This window comes from Artemia franciscana, chromosome 21 (genome assembly GCF_032884065.1).
Source record: "Artemia franciscana chromosome 21, ASM3288406v1, whole genome shotgun sequence".
Lineage (NCBI taxonomy): Eukaryota > Metazoa > Arthropoda > Branchiopoda > Anostraca > Artemiidae > Artemia > Artemia franciscana.
This window is the reverse complement of record NC_088883.1, coordinates 21,528,625-21,548,675: the sequence shown is the minus strand read 5'-3', so window position 1 is coordinate 21,548,675 and position 20,051 is coordinate 21,528,625. Positions and strand designations below refer to the sequence as shown.

The 20,051-nt window shown below is 37.0% G+C and overlaps 1 protein-coding gene across 5 annotated transcripts in view; it reads right to left on the bottom strand.

Annotated features, from left to right (window-relative positions):
• Nucleotides 1-20,051, bottom strand: part of LOC136040555 (uncharacterized) — a 48,266-nt gene that overhangs the window by 24,041 nt on the left and 4,174 nt on the right. The window contains exon 1 of one of the 5 annotated variants that reach the window (XM_065724770.1): nucleotides 14,542-14,617. The exons of the other annotated variants lie outside the window; for them this stretch is intronic. Coding sequence (XP_065580842.1) covers nucleotides 14,542-14,544 — 3 coding nt within the window. The 5' untranslated portion in view covers nucleotides 14,545-14,617. Of the gene's footprint in view, nucleotides 1-14,541; nucleotides 14,618-20,051 lie in introns of those variants that run through there. 5 annotated transcript variants of the gene reach the window in all.

Sequence of the window (20,051 nt, the reverse complement as noted above, 5' to 3'; positions counted from 1 at the left end):
ATGTAAAAACCAGGTTTACAAAAACTTTTTATTAAAGAAAAAAGAGCTTGTTCTGAATGAATAAAATAAAGCCTTTTGAATGGTATTGGTTTGAGCTGGGGTATATATAAAGTCGAAAAGCAATGTTGGAAGTGAAAAAAGAAGTGTACTCCAATGTAAAAACCCGATTTAGGAGGAATACAAAGAAAAGAACTTGTCCTGAATTAATAAAATAAATAAAACCTTTTGAATAGTATTGCTGTGTTAGGGTATGCATGAAGTTGAAACAAGGAATGTTGGGAGTGAAAAAAGGTGAGTACGGCATGCAGGGAGTAAACCCTTGAAAAGCTGGTATGAAAGGTACACTAGAAATGGCTATATCTCTACAATGTTGTGAAATGTTCTTTTGATCACTTGTCAGCTCTTAGCATGTATTGACCCAAAAATTCTCAGTGATAAGTTTCTAGGTGAAGAAGGAAATTTGCTTAAAAAAAAAATTAGAAATGGGTTAAATTATGTAGGAGGGACAAGTTTCCAAGATGAGACTTCGGCAGATGTCTGGAAATTCACGAAAAAATGGTTAGAAAATTCATAAAAAAAAGATTTGTCTATAAAAATTTATTTCCTAACTCAAACAAATGACATACTTTTGCATACAAGAAAACATTAACGCAAAGAGTGCTCTTAGAAAACAGCTTGGGAAGTTAAATTTTGGCCGTTATGGCGACGCAAAAAAAGACTGTGAAGCTGCTGGATAGGGAAATGTGATCGACAAAATGTTCTTCAGCTGTTTGATACGGAAATACAACTGGAAAAATTGATTTCCAGGTGCTGGATAGGGAAATGCGATCAGAAATAAGGTTTTTCAGGTACTGGATGGGGAAATGTGATCGGAAAAAAACCTTTGCAGCAATGAAGAAGGGGAACAAAGAATTTATATGCTTATTAATAAGTCAAATTACTATAAGAAAGCTTTATTCTTAGGGCACTAGTATACACGCTCTTCCTAGGAATTATTTGTACAAACAACAGGCTTAGACATGTTTTTGTAAAGATGTTTTTTCTCGGAATTCACATTGGAATTGTAAGTGGGAGATGTTTGGTTAGACTTCTAGACTTCTATGTGGTGAATATTTCCGTGTTTGAATAAACATGATATACCTCCTAGCCTGGGAAAAATTCATAATCAAACGCTTTTCGGGAGGTGTCTTGGAAATTCTATTCGGTGGATATTAACATGTTTTAATAAAAAAACATCTTCTAGACTGAGGGATTTCTTAGAATGTAAAAATAAATGTCTTCATACCCAAAAACACAAGAAAAATGACATAGAAACAAGAAAATGTGTGTTATCGCTCTTAGAAACAAGAAAAAAACATGTATAAGCGCTATGAATGTCTCTTTTGGCACGCTTGGGAAATAAAATTCCTGGTATGGAGGTATACAAAAAAGGGGTTCCGCACTCTGGATAGCGATTTCCGGTGTGAAGTGACCAAAGGATTCCTACTATCACCATCAATAAATAAATGAAATCTAAAACGAACAGAAATTACAATAAATAAACAAGTCAAACCCAAAACGAGCAAAAATTAACACGAATAGGATTTACAACGCCTTCCATGCCTTCTTTTTTATTTATTTATTTTTGGTGATTTGTGGTAGTTTTACGGTTGAAAGGTTATTTTACTATTTTTCTACTTTTTTTTAGTTTCATGGAGCTCTTTATTTGGAGCTCTTATATTTTTTTAGGGCGCAATTATAATGGAGCCCTAGAAAACATTTTTATTTCTGTTTATTCTGAATTATTTCTGTTTTTTTTTATTACCATAGTCTTTTTTATGGAAAAAATTGTGTTTTATATCTTTTCCGTTTTATTCTGTAATAATCCATAGTTTTGCTTGCTATTTGTATGTTGGAGAAACTTTTTCAACAGTTTGGAGAAACTTTTTCAAATAATGTTGTATAATTTAGTTTTATGCCTCCTCAAGTTGATCTAAGAAATACAACTTTATACTATTCCCAAAAAGTTCTTTGTATGCTCTTTTACAGCCTGGGCATTTCCTCCGGGCTGGGGGGGGGGATCGAACCCGTAAGCATAAACATTTGGCCTTTGAACTATTTTGAACTAAATAGTTATCTTCAAATTTTGACCGGATCCCCTTTGGGAAAGTGGGGCGTGGGCGAGTTGGCCATTGATCACTTTTGAGCATTAAAAACGTGCTAGAAATTTCATTTTCCAATCGAATGAACCGCCTCCAAAGTTAATACGACCGCCCCTCCTATAAAACCTTATATTCAAATAATGGGCAACTTACGTAAGGTACAATCCTTGCCCTGGGAGCTAGGGAAGATTTTTCAAACCCTAAGTTATAGTTATTTGAATAGTGGACTATTTTGGACAAAGTGACTATTTCAACATTTTGATAAGATGCATTTGGAGAAAACGGTACAAGAGGAGGGGGGGCTTGTTACTTTTTGATCACTTTTGATTCTTAAGAAATTGCCAATTCCAGAAATTACAATTCTGGTCCTGGGTTTTATGGAGGATTTTCAACCCTGACTTATAGCAATTTGAATTTTGGACTATTTTAACAAAATGGCTATCTCTAAATATTTATTGGATGTATTTGAGGGAAAGGCGTGTGGGAGAGGGGGTAGATACCCTCTGGTTACTTTTGATGACTCTTAAAAAGGTAACTGGAACTTTCAATTTCCAATCAAACGAGCCATCTCTGAAAATTGTACGACCACCCCTCACATAAAACCTAATGTTTATTCTTACTGTAAGCTATACCCCTAGGGATATAGCTTACAATGCTTGTCCTCTGGCTCTGGGAAGATGTCTCGACCCCGAAAGTATTGTTGATCTTTGAACTGTTTTGAACAAAATTGCTATATCAAAACTTTGATTGGATACTTTTGGGAAAAAGGACCCCGAGGAGGAGGGTTAGTTGCCCTCTGATAACTTTTGACTCTTGAAAAAGGCACTAGAAACTTTTATTTACAATTGAATAAGCCCCCTCTAAAGTTTATGCGACCATCTCTTGAATAAAAACCTTATTTGCCCCACGAAATATCTTACAACACTTGCCTGCGGATTCTGGGGGGGGGGGCTATTGTATCCCTGGAGTTTTGTTATATTATCTTTGGACTATTTTGAAAGTAATAGTTGTAAAAAAACTTAGAATGGACGCATTTGGAGAGAGGGTTAGGAGGATGGGAGGGCCAGTCGCCATTGAATCACTTTTGACTCTTAAAAGGTGAACTAAAATTATCAATTTCTAATCATTTGTGTTCCTTCCAACGTTTATACGAACACCCATTCCATAAAAAACTTATATGCCCCTGCAGCATAAGGTATAACCCTTCCCCTAGCTCTAGGGGGGAGGGGGTATGCTGACAACGAAATTTTGTTATCTTATCGTCGGACTATTTCAAACAAACTGGATATTTCAAAATATTTCATTTGATATAATTTAGGAAAAGAAGGTGTTTGTTTCAGGGGGGAGGCGTAAATGGCCTCTGTCAACTTTTGACCCTTAAAAGGTGGCTAGAACTTTCAATTTCCAATCAAATGAACCACCTTCGAAGTTTATGCGACCATTCCTTACTTAAAAACCAGGAAATACCTTAAAACACTTACCCCTGGGCTCTGGGAGGTTATGTCGAGCCCGGAGTTTCTGTTATCTGATGTTGAACTATTTTAAAAAAATGTCAAAATTTGCATTGGATGGATTTGGGAAAAAGGCTAGGGGGCTAGTTGCGCCCGGATATCTTTTTAACTCTTAAAAAGTGAACTAGAACTTTCTATTTCTAATCAATTGAGCCACCTTTGAAGCTTATACGACCACCCCTCACGTAAAAACCTTATACGCCTCTGGGGTATAACTTAAAACATTTGCCCCCAGACTCTATGAGGGTAGTGTCAATCCAGAAGTTTTTGTTATCTGATGTTTCAACTATTTTTAAAAAATTGCCATCTCAAAATTTTTATCGGTTAGGTTTGAGGGGAAATGGCTGGGGGCTAGTTGCCCTAGAATCTCTTTATACCCTTGAAAATTGAACTAGAACTTACAATTTCCGTTTAAATGAGCTCTCTCTGAGGTTTAGACGAGAATCCCTTCCATAAGAACCATTTGTGACCTCTGAGCATAACTTACAATGCCTGCCCCGGGGCCCTAGAGGGTTGTGTCGACAACGTAATCTGACCTTTGAACTATTTTTAACAATACAACCATCTCAGCATTTTTATCAGATGGATGCTTGGGTGAAAAGGGCGTGGAGAGGCTTTTTGTCCTCGGATCTTAATTGACTCTAAAAAAGTAAACTAGAACTTTCAGTTTAAAATCAAATGAGCCCTCTCTGAAGTTTACACGAGCAACCCTCTCATAAAAAAAATATATATGCCACATGGAAATAACTTACAACGCCTTCACCCGGTCCTGGGTGGGTGTCTCAACACCGAAGTTTTGTTATCTGACTTTTGAACTATTTAAAAAAAAATCACTATTTCAAAATTTGTATCGGATGGGTTGGGGGAAAAAGGGAATGGGGGATTAATTGCCCTTCGATCTCTCTTGATTCATAACCAGTGAGTTAAAATTTTAAATTTTCGTTCAAATGAGCCCTCTTTGAAGTTTATACGAGCATCCCTTCCATAAGAATTATATATACCCCGAGGTATAATTTACAACATCTGGTCCTGGGGATTGTATTGAAACCCGATTTTTTTTTTTTTTTTTTTTTTTTTGCCTGACCTTTGAACTATTTTCAACAAAAGAGTAATCTCAAAATTATTATCGGAAGGGTTTGGGGGAAAAAGGCGTGGGGGCTAGTTGCCACCGGATCTCTTTTGACTCTTAAAAAGTGAACTAGAACTTTCAACTTCCAATTAAATAAGTCGTGTCTAAGGTTTATACGAGTATCCCTTTCATAAGAGCCATATATACCCCCAGGGCATAAATTACAACGCCTGGCCCCGGGCCCAGGGGGGTTTTGTCGACGCCAGAGTTTTTTGTCTGAACTTTGAAGTATCTTTTAGCAAAACGGCTATCTCAAAATTTTTATCGAATGTATTTGAGGTAAAAGGGGCGTGGAGGAGGACTATTTGCCCTTCGATCTCTTTTGATTCTTAAAAACTGAACTAGAGCTTTCAATTTCCAATAAAATGAGCCATCTCTGCAGCTTGTATGTGCATCCCTTCCATAACAACCATATATGCCCCGAGGGCAATTCTTACAACGCCTGTCCCGAATTTTCGTTACATGATCTTCGAACTATTCTTTTTTTTAAATGGCATGCTAAAAGTTCTTGTCGGATGGGTTTGAGGAAAAAGGGCGCGAAGAGCGAGGGGGCTATTCCCTCCGATCTATTTTGATTCTTAAAAGGCGAATTAGGGCTTTCAATTTACAATCATATTAGCCCCTTCTGAAGTTTATATGAGCATCCCTTCCCCAAGAACCATCTATGCCGCGGGGAATAACTTACAACGCCTCTCCCCGGGTCCTGGGGGGTTGTTTCGACACAGGAGTTTTTTATATGATTTTTGATGTATTTTTAACAAAATGGCTATCTCAAAATTTGTATCAGATTTATTTGGAGGAAAAGGGCGTAGGAAGGGGGGGGGGGGGCTAGTTGTCCTCCAGTTACTTTTGACTCTTAAAAAGGGCAATAGAACTTCCTATTTCTAATCAAATGAGCCCCCTCCAAGGTTTATGCGACGACCCCTTAGAAATGAACTGCCCCTGGGAAAAATAAATAAATAATAACAAAAACATTTGAGTCGTAGGGCCTTTTCTAAAGGCAACGCTGTAGCGTTGCCTCTGAAAAAAATAAGAAAGAAGAAATAGATCTTTAATTCTTTGTTTTAAAAATTAATTTTAGTAGCACTTAAGGAAGTGGCTCCAGGCGGTAACTTCGATAGAAAAGGTTGTCTAAGCGGACAGGTTTCGAAATGCTTGTGTGAAATATTACTAGCTCAACAAAAATGTGCCTTTAGGCCTAGGGAGTTATTTGACTTTTCCCTATATAGAAAAGTCACTTATTACTTAAGAATTAATAGAAATTTCAAAAAAAGATAATTTCTTGTGTAGGTACGATAAACTGTATTATAAACTAAGTTTGTTTTAATTTCAAAGATTTTGGGAAGAATTACCTGAATTCTCCTACACAACTGTTTTCGTTTGTCTTTCTTCCTCTTTGGATGCACAGTCTTACGTATGGAGAGAATATTACGGTGGAATTTTCAAGTAAATAATTTGAATAAGTAAGTAAACAATGAGTAATCCTTCTTTTAATACACAGCTTTGAGTAGCTCCAGAACCACTTCCCTACACTTCTCCAGCCACTAAGTGGCAAGGGGTTGGGAGTCAGGGGCGTAGTTTAAAATTAGAGAGAGGGGACATCTACCCCTCCCAAACCTAAGTTTTGGCCAGACCCCAGTTTGCCCCCCCAGATGAAATAGAAATTCTCCAAAAATGCCGTCAAAACTATTCAAGTATCCATTGAAACAGGTCAATTTTCTTTGGTGTATCTTTACCTTTTTATTGCTAAATGGCTCGTTTTTCAGATTTCTCTGTCATTTTCTCTTGATTTGGAAAAATTGGCTCCAACTTCAACCCCCCCCCCACAGTATTTAGACAAAATTACACCATTCGTTGGGTATGGATTAAATCACCCAAGAAAGTCGTTCCAATCAATGAACAGGATAACATTTATTCCCTTTGGAATCAGAATGCTTGACAAATACCCTTACTTGGACATGGTTTAAAAAATGAGTGCATTAAATTTACAAAAACAGAAGAATTGTCTGAAAATAATCATAAAGAAGGGACAAAGCCGTTATTGAAAAAAAACAAGCAGAAATCAAACACAAGACACTCTAACTTGAAGTCCGACGCTGTACTAACAGAGCGACACCTCTAATAATCTAATTTGATATATTGGTGTTTGTACCCTAATTGTGTGCTTATTCAGGGGGCTTATAGGAGCAACATATGAAAGGTTTTCTTGTAAACCTCCAGTTAATTGATTTGGACCATAATTATTACAATGATGATATAGTTTTATACTTCCAAGCTTTTCTACTTAAGAACTGACACAAAAAGTGATATTTTTAGTGTAATATCACACTTATGGATGATAGAATTGATAAAAATCACGTGGACATGAGGAACAACTTTCAAGTGAGCCAGACGTCACTCTAAAAAGTTCTGGAAGCCCACTAGCCCCAGCTTTTCCACCTGAGAAATGACACCAAAAGTGCCGTTTTTAGTGGCATTTGGAACTCAGGGATGGTGGCATATATAGAAAAACGTAGATATAAGAAATATCTTTTATATGAGCTATTAAAAGTCTACCTAAAAGATACCTGCCATACAAATACTTCCAATAACAATGCGCCAACACCGATGAGCGTAATATCGATATGCCAGATACCAATATAGCGTACATCCCTTTCCCTGAGGACAGAGGAGGGTTACATTATCATCAAAATCAAAGATATTATCCTTTTGAACTATGTTGAATAAAATAGCTATCTCAAAAATTTTATAGGATGACTTTTGGGGGAGAAGACCATTTAGGGAGAGAGGCTAGCTGCCCTCCAATATTTTGGTCACTTGAATGGGCACTAGCACTTAATTTCCGTTTGAATGAGCTATTAGAAATCTCTCTATGAGGTTCTGGTCATTTGCTAGTCCTGGTGGAAAAACAGAAAAAGTCGACACATCCGTGCTACCCCTGCAAAAAAGTAATTTTCCTTGGTATTCAAACTGAAGGACTGTAATTGTCCTGTCAAAGATTTTTGACCCTGCTAATTCCAATGATACACTTTTATTTCGATCTGACACTATTTTTGATGGGTTTCAAGCTCTAATCAAAATCACGGTAAATTTGTTTTTGCAACAATTTTTTACTTTTAAGATTAACCGAAGTAATAGTTACCATTCCTGATTCAGAGTCAGATGCAATTTTTTCTCACTTGGAAGTTTTTTTTTCAAAACGCGTTTTTCAATGTTTGGCTACTACAGGCTGTGGTGCAGTCTTTACTAGGTTGCAGCTACTGCTGCAACCATGATCACATTTACGGATGGTAAAATTGATAAAAGTCACGTAGATGTGAGGTATAGCTTTCAAATAAGCTATTAAACATCAACCTAAAATATCCTGGAAGTCCACTAGCCCCAGCTTTTCTACTTGAGACATGGCACCAAAAGTGACGTGTTTAATAACATTTGGAACTTGCTGATGGTGGAATTTATAGGAAGGGCGTAGGTTTGAGCAATATCTTTTATATGAGTTATTGAAAATCTACCTAAAAGGTACCTGCGATACTAATACGCCCAATAACAATACGCCAATAACGATACACATTATACCCATGCGTTCGATACCGATAGAGTGTGCAGCCCTTTGCCCAGGTACTATGGAGGGTCATGTGATCACCAAAACCAAAGATATTTGACCTTTGAACTATTTTGTACTAAATATCTATCTCAAAATTGTGGTTGGATGACTTTAGGGGGAAGGGGCCTTTAGGAGGGGCTAGTTGCCCTCCAATCTTTTTGGTCACCTAAAAGGGCACTGGAAAATATATTTGCCATTTGAATGAGCCATTAAGTATCTCTCTATGATGTTCTGGTCATTTACTAGCCCTGGTGGAAAAATTGGGGACTGTAATTGTCCTAACAAAGGTTTTTAACCCTACTGATTCCAATGTGCACTTTTTATTTCGATCTGACGCCATTTTTGATGAGATTCAGGCTCTTTTCAAAATCACTGTAAATTTGTTTTCGTGTCATTTTTTTACTTATAAGTTTAACCGAAACAATAGTTACCATTCCTGATTCACCGTCAGATGCAATTTATTTTTCACTAGGCAGTTTTTTTCAAAACGCGTTTTTCCTCTTTTGGTTACTATGGGTTGTGGTTCGCTCTCTACTAGGTTGCAGCTGCTTCTGCAACCATGATTATATTTACGGATGGTAGAATTGATAGAAACCACATAGATATGACAATACCTTTCAAATGAGCTATGAAACGTCACCTTAAAAGGTTCTGGTAGCCCACTAGCCCCAGTTTTTCACTTGAAACAAGGATGGTGAAATTTATAGAAAGGACGTAGATATGAGTAAAATCTTTTATATGAGCTACTAAAAATCTACCTAAACGGTACCTGCGATACTATGACCCCCATACCGATAAGCGTTATCTTGATATGTCTGATACCGATACAGCGTACAGCCCTTTTCCCAGGGACTATGCAGAGTCACGTCATCACCAATACTATAGATACTGGACCTTTGAATTATGTTGAACAAAATGTATATCTCAAAATCTTGATTGGATGACCATGGGGGGGGGGCTTGGAGATGGGAGCTAGTTACCATCCAATCATGTTAATCAATTGAAAAGGGCACTAGAAAATTTGATTTTCGTTTGAATGAGCTATTAAACATCTCTATATGATGTTCTAACCACCCCCTAGCCCTGTTAGAAAAAAAGGGAAACACTTCACTGCTAACCATGAAAAAAGGTGATTTTTCTTGTTGTTCAGGAAGGGGGGCAGTAATTTCCCTAAACATATGTTTCCGACCATGCTGATTCCAATAGTACACTTTTAATTTTGGTCTGACACCATTTTGAGGGGTTTCAGGCTTTTATTTGAGATCACCATAAATTTCTTTTCTTAATAAACTTTTACTTTTAAGATGAACCAAAATAATAGTTACCACTCCCAAATCAGAGTCAGTTCTAAACGCGTTTTTTATCTTTTGGTTACTATGGGCTGTGGTTCGCTCTTTAATAGATTGCAGCTACCGCTGCAACCATAATACCTTCCCAGGGCGTGCTTTTAAAAATGAGCCTAGATAATGACTGAAAAAATACAGGATACCGATATCATACACCAGTATACCGGATACTGGACGTATGATACCAATACACCCGCTACCGATACCGATTTGCGCAATACCGATACGCGCAATACCGATACGCGCGATACCGGTATGCCCGATACTACATAGAGCCCTTCCTGGAGACAATCGAGGGCAGCATCATCATTAAAACCATATTTGTAGGACTTTGAACTATTTTCAACAAAAATGGCTATCTCCAAATTTTAATAGGATGACCTTGTAGGGCCTTTTGGGGAAGAGGCTAGCTGCCCTCCAATCTTTTTGGTCATTTAAAAAGGGAACTAGAAAATTTAATTTCCACCTGAATAAGCCATTAAACATCTCTCTATTGTGTTCCAGTCATTCACTAGCCATGGTGAAAAAAAAAGGAAACTCATCAGTGGTCAGTGCTATCCATGCAAAAAAGTGATTATCCTTGGTGTTCAAGGCGAAAGACTTCAATTGTCCTAAGAAAGGTTTCTCACCATGTTGATTTCAATGGTACCCTTTTTTTTTTGATTTGACGCCATTGTTAATGGGGCTTAATTGGGGCTTTGGGCTGTTTTCCGAAATCACCATATATTTGTTTTCGCAATATGCGTTTACTTTTAAGATTAACTGAAGCAATAGTTATCATTCCTAATTGAGTATCAGATGGCAATTATTTCTCACAAGACGGTCTTTTTCAAGACACGTTGCAGCTACTGCTGCAACCATGATATTATATTGTAAGCTTAATACAAATTTTAAGTAAAATCCAGGGGGAAAAAAACTTGTGATGTTGCATTGTTTCTAGTCTGTAGCAGCTAATATATAGCAAAATTGATGTAATGAGGGTAAAATCTAATTAGCTAACATATTTTTTCTTGATCGAAGGCAAGAAAGTAATTTTATCCACTCCAATAAGCAGAATAAAGCAAGAACAAAAAGTTCGTATCAAGTGTGTGATATTACAATTCAGCCCTTACCCCAGTTTCGGACAGTGGCATGAATTGGGAGAGGGCTTAATTTTCACTCCACTCCTCTAGATGTTGGAAGATAGGGTTTTTGGGTTAATTTCACAGAGAAATGCATTTGCTTGATATTTACATTGAAAAAAAAGACAAATCCCCCCACTAGATATTGAAAAATACATTTACCTTCCCCACCAAACTTTTTTGAATTTACACAACTGGTTTTAAGCTTTGCCTTAGTTACCAATCTTTTCTACAGCTTGAAGAAAAATATGTCTAGAAAATATTTGCAGTTTTGTATTTTGCGAATAAAAATTTATAAAATGCTTTTTGGTGCATTTTTATCTCTTACTACATTAGTTCTCCTTCTCGTTTTCAAAGCTTTTTATGGATGAGCTCTCAACCTAAAGCAACACTGATTAAAGAGAAATTATAATGAACAATTAGCTGAAACTTAAAACGAACAAAAATTACCCCAAACAGGAGTAAGAAAACCGTCCTCAAAAGCTGGTACAAGCCAGAACAGCATTTACGCTCTACTGAAAAACAAAATACATTCTTAAAATTTTCTCTTCCATAAATATAATGCTGAAGAATCAATAATTGCTGAACATTTATAATAATTATGTTTTTTTTCAAATAGATTCTCAAAATTTACAATGGCACTTGTATGATTTAACTCCTACCTAATATGATTCTAGTGTTTCTCTGGCGCTCAATCCTAATGAAATAAACCAAGGTATGATAAAATATAATACTAAAGAAACACATTTGGGCTACATATACGTAAATTAGGGAGGGAGGGATAAAGTATAGCGGGTCCGCATGCCTAATGTGTTAGGTACAATTATTCAGCATATTATGAAGTAATCATTGTTTTCTAAGTTCATACTGTCCAAATACTTTATTCCCCCCCCCACTAATGTGCAAATATATAGCCCAAATTATGTATTTTCCATCTATTTTGTTACTTCTTTTTGTATTGTCTAAAGCCAAGCCGAATGAAAATAACGAAAAAAAAACAGGGTCGATAATGCGCCTATGAATGAACAACTTGAGCAGTAGGGCCTATATCACATAAGACCTTTCAAACAGTTCGTGGTAACGAACTGTAGTACGGAGCAACCCGGCTCAATAGTAACCGAAACTGTAAAAACGGAATTTTGACACCAATAGTTACATCAAAATAAACACATTTTAATGCTGATTTTAAATATATAAGTTTCATGAAGTTTCATAAAGTACCAATCAAAAGTTACGAGCCTGAGAAAATTTGCCTTATTTTAGAAATAAGGGAAAACATCCCCTAAAAATCATAAAATAGCCTTATTTCAGCTTAAAATAACATTATTTCGGAAATTAGGGGGAGAATCCCCCTAAAAGTCATAGAATCTTAACGAAAATCACATCATCAGATTCAGAGTATCAGAGAACCTTACTGTAGAAGTTTTAAGTTCCTATCTACAAAAATGTGGAATTTTGTATTTTCTGCCAGAAGACAGATCACGGATGCGTGTTTATTTGTTGTTTTTTTTCCAGTGGTGATTGTGTCGACCCAGTGGTCCCAGAATGTCGTGAGAGGGCTTATTCTAACGGAATTAGAAGTTCTAGTGCCCTTTTTAAGTGACCAAAGAAATTGGAGGGCACCTAGGCCCCCTCCCACGCTCTTTTTCCCAAAACACAGGGTCAAAAATTTGAGATGGCCTTTTTGTTCAGCATAGTCTAAAAACCTAATAACTATGTTTTTTGGAATTAGTTAATTCCCCAGAGTCCCCGGGGGAGGGGCTGCAAGATACAAGCTTTGACCATTGTCTACAAATAGTAAGGGTTATTCGGTAGTGTATAGACGTTTTCAGGGGGACTTTTTCGCGTTGGGGTGGGGGTGGGTCAGGGGAAGGGGGTTGCGTGGAGGGTCTTTCCATGGAGGAGTTTATCATGAGGGAAGAGAATTTCCGTGAAGGGGGCACAGGATTTTCTAGCAATATTAAAAAAAAAACAATTAGAAAATAAATAAAAAAAGTTTTTTCAAATGGAATTAAGGAGCAGCATTAAAAATTCAAACGAACAGCAAATATTACGTATGTTAGGGGGTTCGTCTCCTCCACAATACCTTACTCTTTACGCTAAAGTATTTTTAGTAACATCAACAATTTATTCTATGGCCTTTGTGATTCAAGGGTTATTCTTAAGGAATTGGGACAAAATTCAAGCTTTACTGTAAAGAGCGAGGTATTGATGAGGGGGTGAACCTCTCATATACGTTATAAAAATATACGAATATAGAAGTTCGTTACGTATGTTAATTTGTAAGTTAAGGATATTTATTACTAATAAAAACATTCGTAAAAAAGTACTAGTTGCAGTTTTATTTAGCCAAAAATGGGAGGGCAACTAGGCCTCCTCCCCCACCTCTTTTTTATCAAAGTCGTCAGATCAAAACTATGAGAAAACCATTTAGCCAAAACAAATATAATATGTAAATTTCGCCTTAACTATTCATGTGCAGTGAGCCAAAATCAAAACGTGCATTTATTCAAAAACGTTCAGAAATTAAATAAAAAAAAGCAATTTTCTTAACTGCAAGTAAGGAGCGACATGAAAACTTAAAACGAACAGAAATTATTCCGTATATGAAAAGGGTTGTTTTTTTTTGTTAGTTTCTTTCAGCTTAGCGTGAGACAAGACAAAGAAAAGTGACTGATTATATAGGAAACATATAATTCTGGCTATACATTTAAACATTAGGGGCTGGGGTGGGGGTAAAGTATTTGGGCAGAGTTAAGTTAGAAAACAATTCTTACTTCATAATATGAAGAATAATTTTACCTAACACATTATGCATGCAGACCCACTATACTTTAACCCACCCCTAATGTGCAAATATATAGCCCAAATTATATGTTTTCCATTTATTTTGCCACTTCTCTTTGTATTGTCTTAATCTAAGTTGAAAGAAGCTAACAAAAAAAAAAAAAAAAAACGGTTCTATAATGCACCTATGAATGACTAACTTGAGCAGTAGGGCCTATATCATACAAGACCTTTACACTTATGAGACTACCAGAGTCGTTCTTAGTTTAGACACAAGACAACTCCCCGACCACTCAAGTTGCTCATCTAGTGACGCATTGTAGGACCGTTTTTTTTTTTAATTTCTCTCAACTTAGCGTGAGACAAGACAAAGAAATGACTGAATATATAGGAAATATATAATTTGGGCTATATATTTGAATATTAGGGTGGAGGTGGGGTAAGTATTTGGACAGCGTGAAATTAAAAAACAATTCTTATATCATAATATGCAGAATAATATACCTAACACTTTATGCATGCAGACCCGCTATACTTTACCCCCTCCTCCTAATGTGCAAATATATAGCCTAAATTTATTTCTAAACTATTATATTTTTTACCATACTTAGGTATATTTGATTAGGACTGAGCGTCATTGAAACAGATTCTACTTAGATGAAGATTATTAGGTCAGTGCTATATTATACAAGTACCGAAATCAGATACAATCATTTTGGTGGTAAATTTTCCATCTAATCTCTATTAAATTTCACAATATTAGGAAGAAGTATTTTACGCTAAACGACTTATGAATATCTAAAAAAACATGCTCATACGATTCGAAGTTTTATTCTTCCTTTATTGACCTCAGTACCCGAAAATTTACCTTAAAGATATCAGCCATCTAAAATATAGCTTACCATATTGCATGCAATTCCAGACTTAGAGTAGGTAAAAAGCACGCGCAAAAACAACTTCTCTGTTCTTCAACCAAGCCAGTAACTAATGCAAAAATGTAATTGGAAGATTGTGTGGATCGAATTCATTCATTTTTGTGACGCGGCATGCTGTTCATCACGTGGATTGTGTTTGCTTTTTACTGAGTACTATTTGTGTTTTGACTTATGTGATTTTTCTTTGTTATAACCGTCAACTCGTCAGCAACGAGTTTTTTTTTGCCTGACCTTTGAACTATTTTCAACAAAAGAACAATCTCAAAATTATAATTGGAAGGGTTTGGGGAAAAAAGGTGTGGGGGCTAGTTGCCACTGGATTTCTTTGGACATTTAAAAAGTGAACTAGAACTTTCAATTTCCAATTAAATGAGCCCTGTCTAAGGTTTATACGAGTATCCCTTTCATAAGAGCCATATATACCCCCAAGGCATAACTTACAACGCCTAGCCCCGGGTCCAGGGGGGTTTTGTCGACGCCGGAGTTTTGTTGTCTGAACCTTAAAGTATTTTTAGCGAAACGGCTATCTCAAAATTTTTATCGAATGTATTTGAGGGAAAAGGGGCGTGGACGAAGACTATTTGCCCTTCGATCTCTTTGATTCTTAAGAACTGAACTAGAACTTTCAATTTCCAATAAAATGAGTCATCTCTGAATTTTGTATACGCATCCCTTCCATAACAACCATATATGCCCCAGGGCAATTCTTACAACGCCTGTCCCGAATTTTCGTTACATGATCTTCGAACTATTTTTTTTTAACGGCATGCTAAAAGTTCTTATCGGATGGGTTTGAGGAAAAAGGCCACGGAGGGGGGGGGGCTGTTCCCTCCGATCTATTTTGATTCTTGAAAAGTGAATTAGATCTTTCAATTTCCAATCAAATGGGCCCCTTCTGAAGTTTATACGGCATCCCTTCCATAAAATGGCCTTTTCTAAAGGCAACGCTATAGCATTGCCTCTGAAAAAAAAAAAAATAAGAAAGAAGAAATATATCTTTAATTCTTTGTTTTAAAAATTAATTTTATTAGCACTTAAGGAAGTGGCTCCAGGCGGTAACTTCGACAGAAAAGGTTGGCTAGCGGACAAGTTTCGAAATGCTAGTGTGAAATATTACTAGCTCAACAGAAATGTGCCTTTAGGCCTAGGGAGTTATTTGACTTGTCCCTATATAGAAAAGCCACTTATTACCTAAAAATTAATAGAAATTTCAAAAAAAGATCATTTCTTGTGTAGGTACGATAAACTGTATTATAAACTAAGTTTCTTTTAATTTCAAAAATTTTGGGAAGAATTACCTGAATTCTCCTACAGAACTGTTTTCGTTTGTCTTTCTTCCTCTTTGGATGCACAATCTTACAGAAGCAGAGACTATTATGGTGGAATTGTCAAGTAAATAATTTGAATAAGTAAGTAAACGATGAGTAATCCTTCTTTTAATATACAGCTTTGAGTGGCTCCAGAACCACTTTCCTATACTTCTACACTCTACACTTCTTCCCTACACTCCCAAAGGGTTGGGAGTCATGGGTGTAGTTTACAATTAGAGAGAGAGGACAACTACCCCTCCCAAACCTAGGTTTTGGCCACACCCCAGTTTGCCCCCCCCCTAGCTGAAATAGAAATTTTTCAAAAATATTGTCAAAACTATTCAAGTATCCACTGAAACAGGTCAGTTTTCTTTGGTGCATCTTTACCTTTTTTATTGCTAAATGGCTCGTTTTTCGGATTTCTCTCATTTTTTTTTGATTTGGAAAAATTGGCTCCAGCTTCAACCCCCCCCCCCCCCCCAGTGTTTTGACAAAATTACACCATTCGTTGGGTAAGGATTTAATCATCTACTAAGAAAGTCGTTCCAATCAATGAACTGGATAACCTTTATTCCCTTTGGAATCAGAATGCTTGACAAATACCCTTCCTTGGACATGGTTTAAAAAATGAGTGCATTAAATTTACAAAAACAGAGGAATTGTCTGAAAATAATCATAAAGAAGGGACAAAGCCTTTATTGAAAAAAAAAACAAGCATAAATCGAACACAAGACACTCTAACTTGAAGTCCGACGCTGTACTAACAGAGCCACGCCTCTAATAATCTAATTTGATATATTAGTGTTTGTACCCTAATTGTATAGCTTATTCAGGGGGCTTATAGGAGCAACATATGAAAGGTTTTCTTGTAAACCTCCAGTTAATGGTTTTGGACCATAATTATGACAATGATGATATAGTTTTATACTTCCAAGATTTTCTACTTAAGAACTGACACAAAAAGTGATGTTTTTAGTGCAACATCACACTTAAGGATGGTAGAATTCATAAAAATCACATCGATATGAGAAACAACTTTCAAGTTAGCCATTAAACGTCAACTCTAAAAAGTTCTGGAAGGCCACTAGCCCCAGCTTTTCCACTTGAGACAAGGCACCAAAAGCGCCGTGTTTAATACCATTAGGAACTTGCCGATGGTGGAATTTATGGGATGGACGTAGGTTTGAGCAATATCTTTTATATGAGTTATTGAAAATCTACCTAAAAGGTACCTGCGATACCAATGCGCCCAATAACAATACGCCAATACCGATACAAATGATACCAATACGTCCGATACCGATAGAGTGTGCAGCCCTTTGCGCAGGTACTATGGAGGGTCATGTCATCAGCAAAACCAAAGATATTTGACCTTTGAGCTTTGTCGAACAAAATAGCTATCTCAAAATTGTGGTTGGATGACATTAGGGGGAAGAGGCCTTTAGGAGGGTCTAGTTCCCCTCCAATATTTTTGGTCACCTTAAACGGCAGTGGAAAATATATTTACCACTTGAATGAGCCATTAAGTATCTCTCTATGATGTTCTGGTCATTTACTAGCCCTGGTGGAAAAAAAAGCGGACTGTAATTGTCCTAACAAAGGTTTTTGACCCTACTGATTCCAATATGCACTTTTTATTTCGATCTGACGCCATTTTTGATGAGATTCAGGCTCTTCTCAAAATCACCGTAAATTTGTTTTCGCGTCAATTTTTTTACTTTTAAGATTAATTGAAGCAATAGTTACCATTCCGGATTCACTGTCAAATGCAATTTTTTTCCACTAGGCAGTTTTTTTCAAAACGCGTTTTTCCTCATTTGGTTCCTGTAGGTTGTGGTTCGCTCTTTACTAAGTTGCAGCTGCTTCTACATCCATGATCATATTTACGGATGGTAGAATTGATAGAAATCACATAGATATGACAATACCTTTCAAATGCGTTATGAAACGTCACCTTAAAAGGTTCTGGTAGCCCACTAGCCCCAGCTTTTTCACTTGAGACATGGCACCACAAGTGCCGTTTTTAGTGCCACTTGGATCTTGGTGATGGTGAAATTTATAGGAAGGACGTAGATATGAGTAAAATCTTTTATATGAGCTACTAAAAATCTACCTAAACGATGCCTACGATACCAATACGCCCATCCGATACGCGTGATCTTGATATGTCTGATACTGATACAGGGTACAGCCCTTTTCCCACGAACTATGGAGGGTCACATCATCACCATTACTGTAGATACTGGACCTTTGAATATGTTGAACAAAATGTATATCTCAAAATTTTGTTTGGATGACTTTGGGGGGGGGGGGGTGCTTTGGGATGGGAGCTAGTTTCCATTCAATCATGTTAATCGATGAAAGGGGCACTAGAAAATTTTATTTTCGTTTGAATGAGCTATTAAACATCTATATATCATGTTCTAACCACCCCCTAGCCCTGTTAGAAAAAAAAACAGTAAACACTTCACTGTTAACCATGAAAAAAGGGATTTTTCTTGTTGTTCAGGAAGGGGGGCAGTAATTTCCCTGTATACATGTTTTTGACCATGCTGGTTCCAATGGTACACTTTTAATTTTGGTCTGACACCATTTTGAGGGGTTTCAGGCTTTTCTTTGAGATCACCATGAATTTCTTTTCGCAATAAACTTTTACTTTTAAGACGAACCAAAATAATAGTTACCATTCCCGAATCAGTGTCAGTTCTAAAAGCGTTTTTTATCTTTCGGTTACTATGGGCTATAGTTTGCTCTTTAATAGATTGCAGCTACTGCTGCAACTATAGTACCTTCCCAGGGCATGCTTTTAAAAAGGAGCCTAGAAAATGACTGAAAAAATACCGGATACCAACATCATACACCAATATACCGGATACTATACGTATAATACCAATACACCCGATGCCGATACGTGCGATACCAATACGCGCAATACCGATACGCGCGATACCGATATGCCCGATACCACATAGAGCCCTTCCTGGAGACAATCAAGGGCAACATCATCATTAAAACCATATTTGTAGGACTTTGAACTATTTTCAACAAAAATGGCTATCTCCAAATTTTAATAGGACGACCTTGTAGGGCCTTTTGGGGAAGGGGCTAGCTGCCATCCAATCTTTTTGGTCATTTAAAAAGGGCTGTCTGTCGGTCCCGGTTTTGCTACTTTAGGCACTTCCAGGTAAGCTAGGGTGATGAAATTTGGCAAGCGCATCAGGGACCGGACCAGATTAAATTAGAAATAGTCGTTTTCCCGATTTGACCACCTGGGGGTAGAGTGGGGGGCCGGTTAATTCGGAAAAAAATAGAAAAAATGAAGTATTTTTAACTTATGAGCAGGTGATGGGATCTTAATAAAATTTGATGTTTGGAATGATATTGTGTCTCAGAGCTCTTATTTTAAATCCCGACCGGATCTGATGACATTGGGGGGAGTTGGAGGGGGGAAACCTAAAATCTTGGAAAACACTTAGAGTGGAGGGATCGGGATGAAACTTGATGGGAAAAATAAACACAAGTCCCAGATACATGATTGACATAATCGGAACGTATCCGCTCTCTTTGTGGTAGTTGAAAAATTAGAAAAAATGAGGTGATTTTAACTTACGAACGGGTGATCGGATCTCAAAGAAATTTGATTTTCAGAAGGATATCGTGTCTTAGAGCTCTTATTTCAAATCCCGACTGAATCTGGTGACATTGGGGGGGAGGAGTTGGGAGGGGAAAACCTAAACTTGGAAAACACTTAGAGTGGAGGGATCGGGATGAAACTTGGTGGAAAAAATAAGCACAAGTCATAGATACATGACTGACAAAACTGGAACGGATCCACTCTCTTTGGGGTAGTTGGGGGAGGGGTTAATTCCGAAAAATTAGAAAAAATGAGGTATTTTTAACTTACGAACGGGTGATCGGATCTCAACGAAATTTGATATTTAGACGGATATCGTGTCTCAAAGCTCTTATTTTAAATACTGACCGGATCTGGTGACATTGGGGGAGGTTTGGGGTGGGGGGAACCTAAAATCATGGAAAAAGCTTAGATTGGAGGGATCGGGATGAAACTTGGTGGGAAAAATAAGCAAATGTCTTGCATACGTGATTTACATAATTGGAACGGATCCACACTATTGGGGGGGGGGGTTAATTCTGAAAAATAAGAAA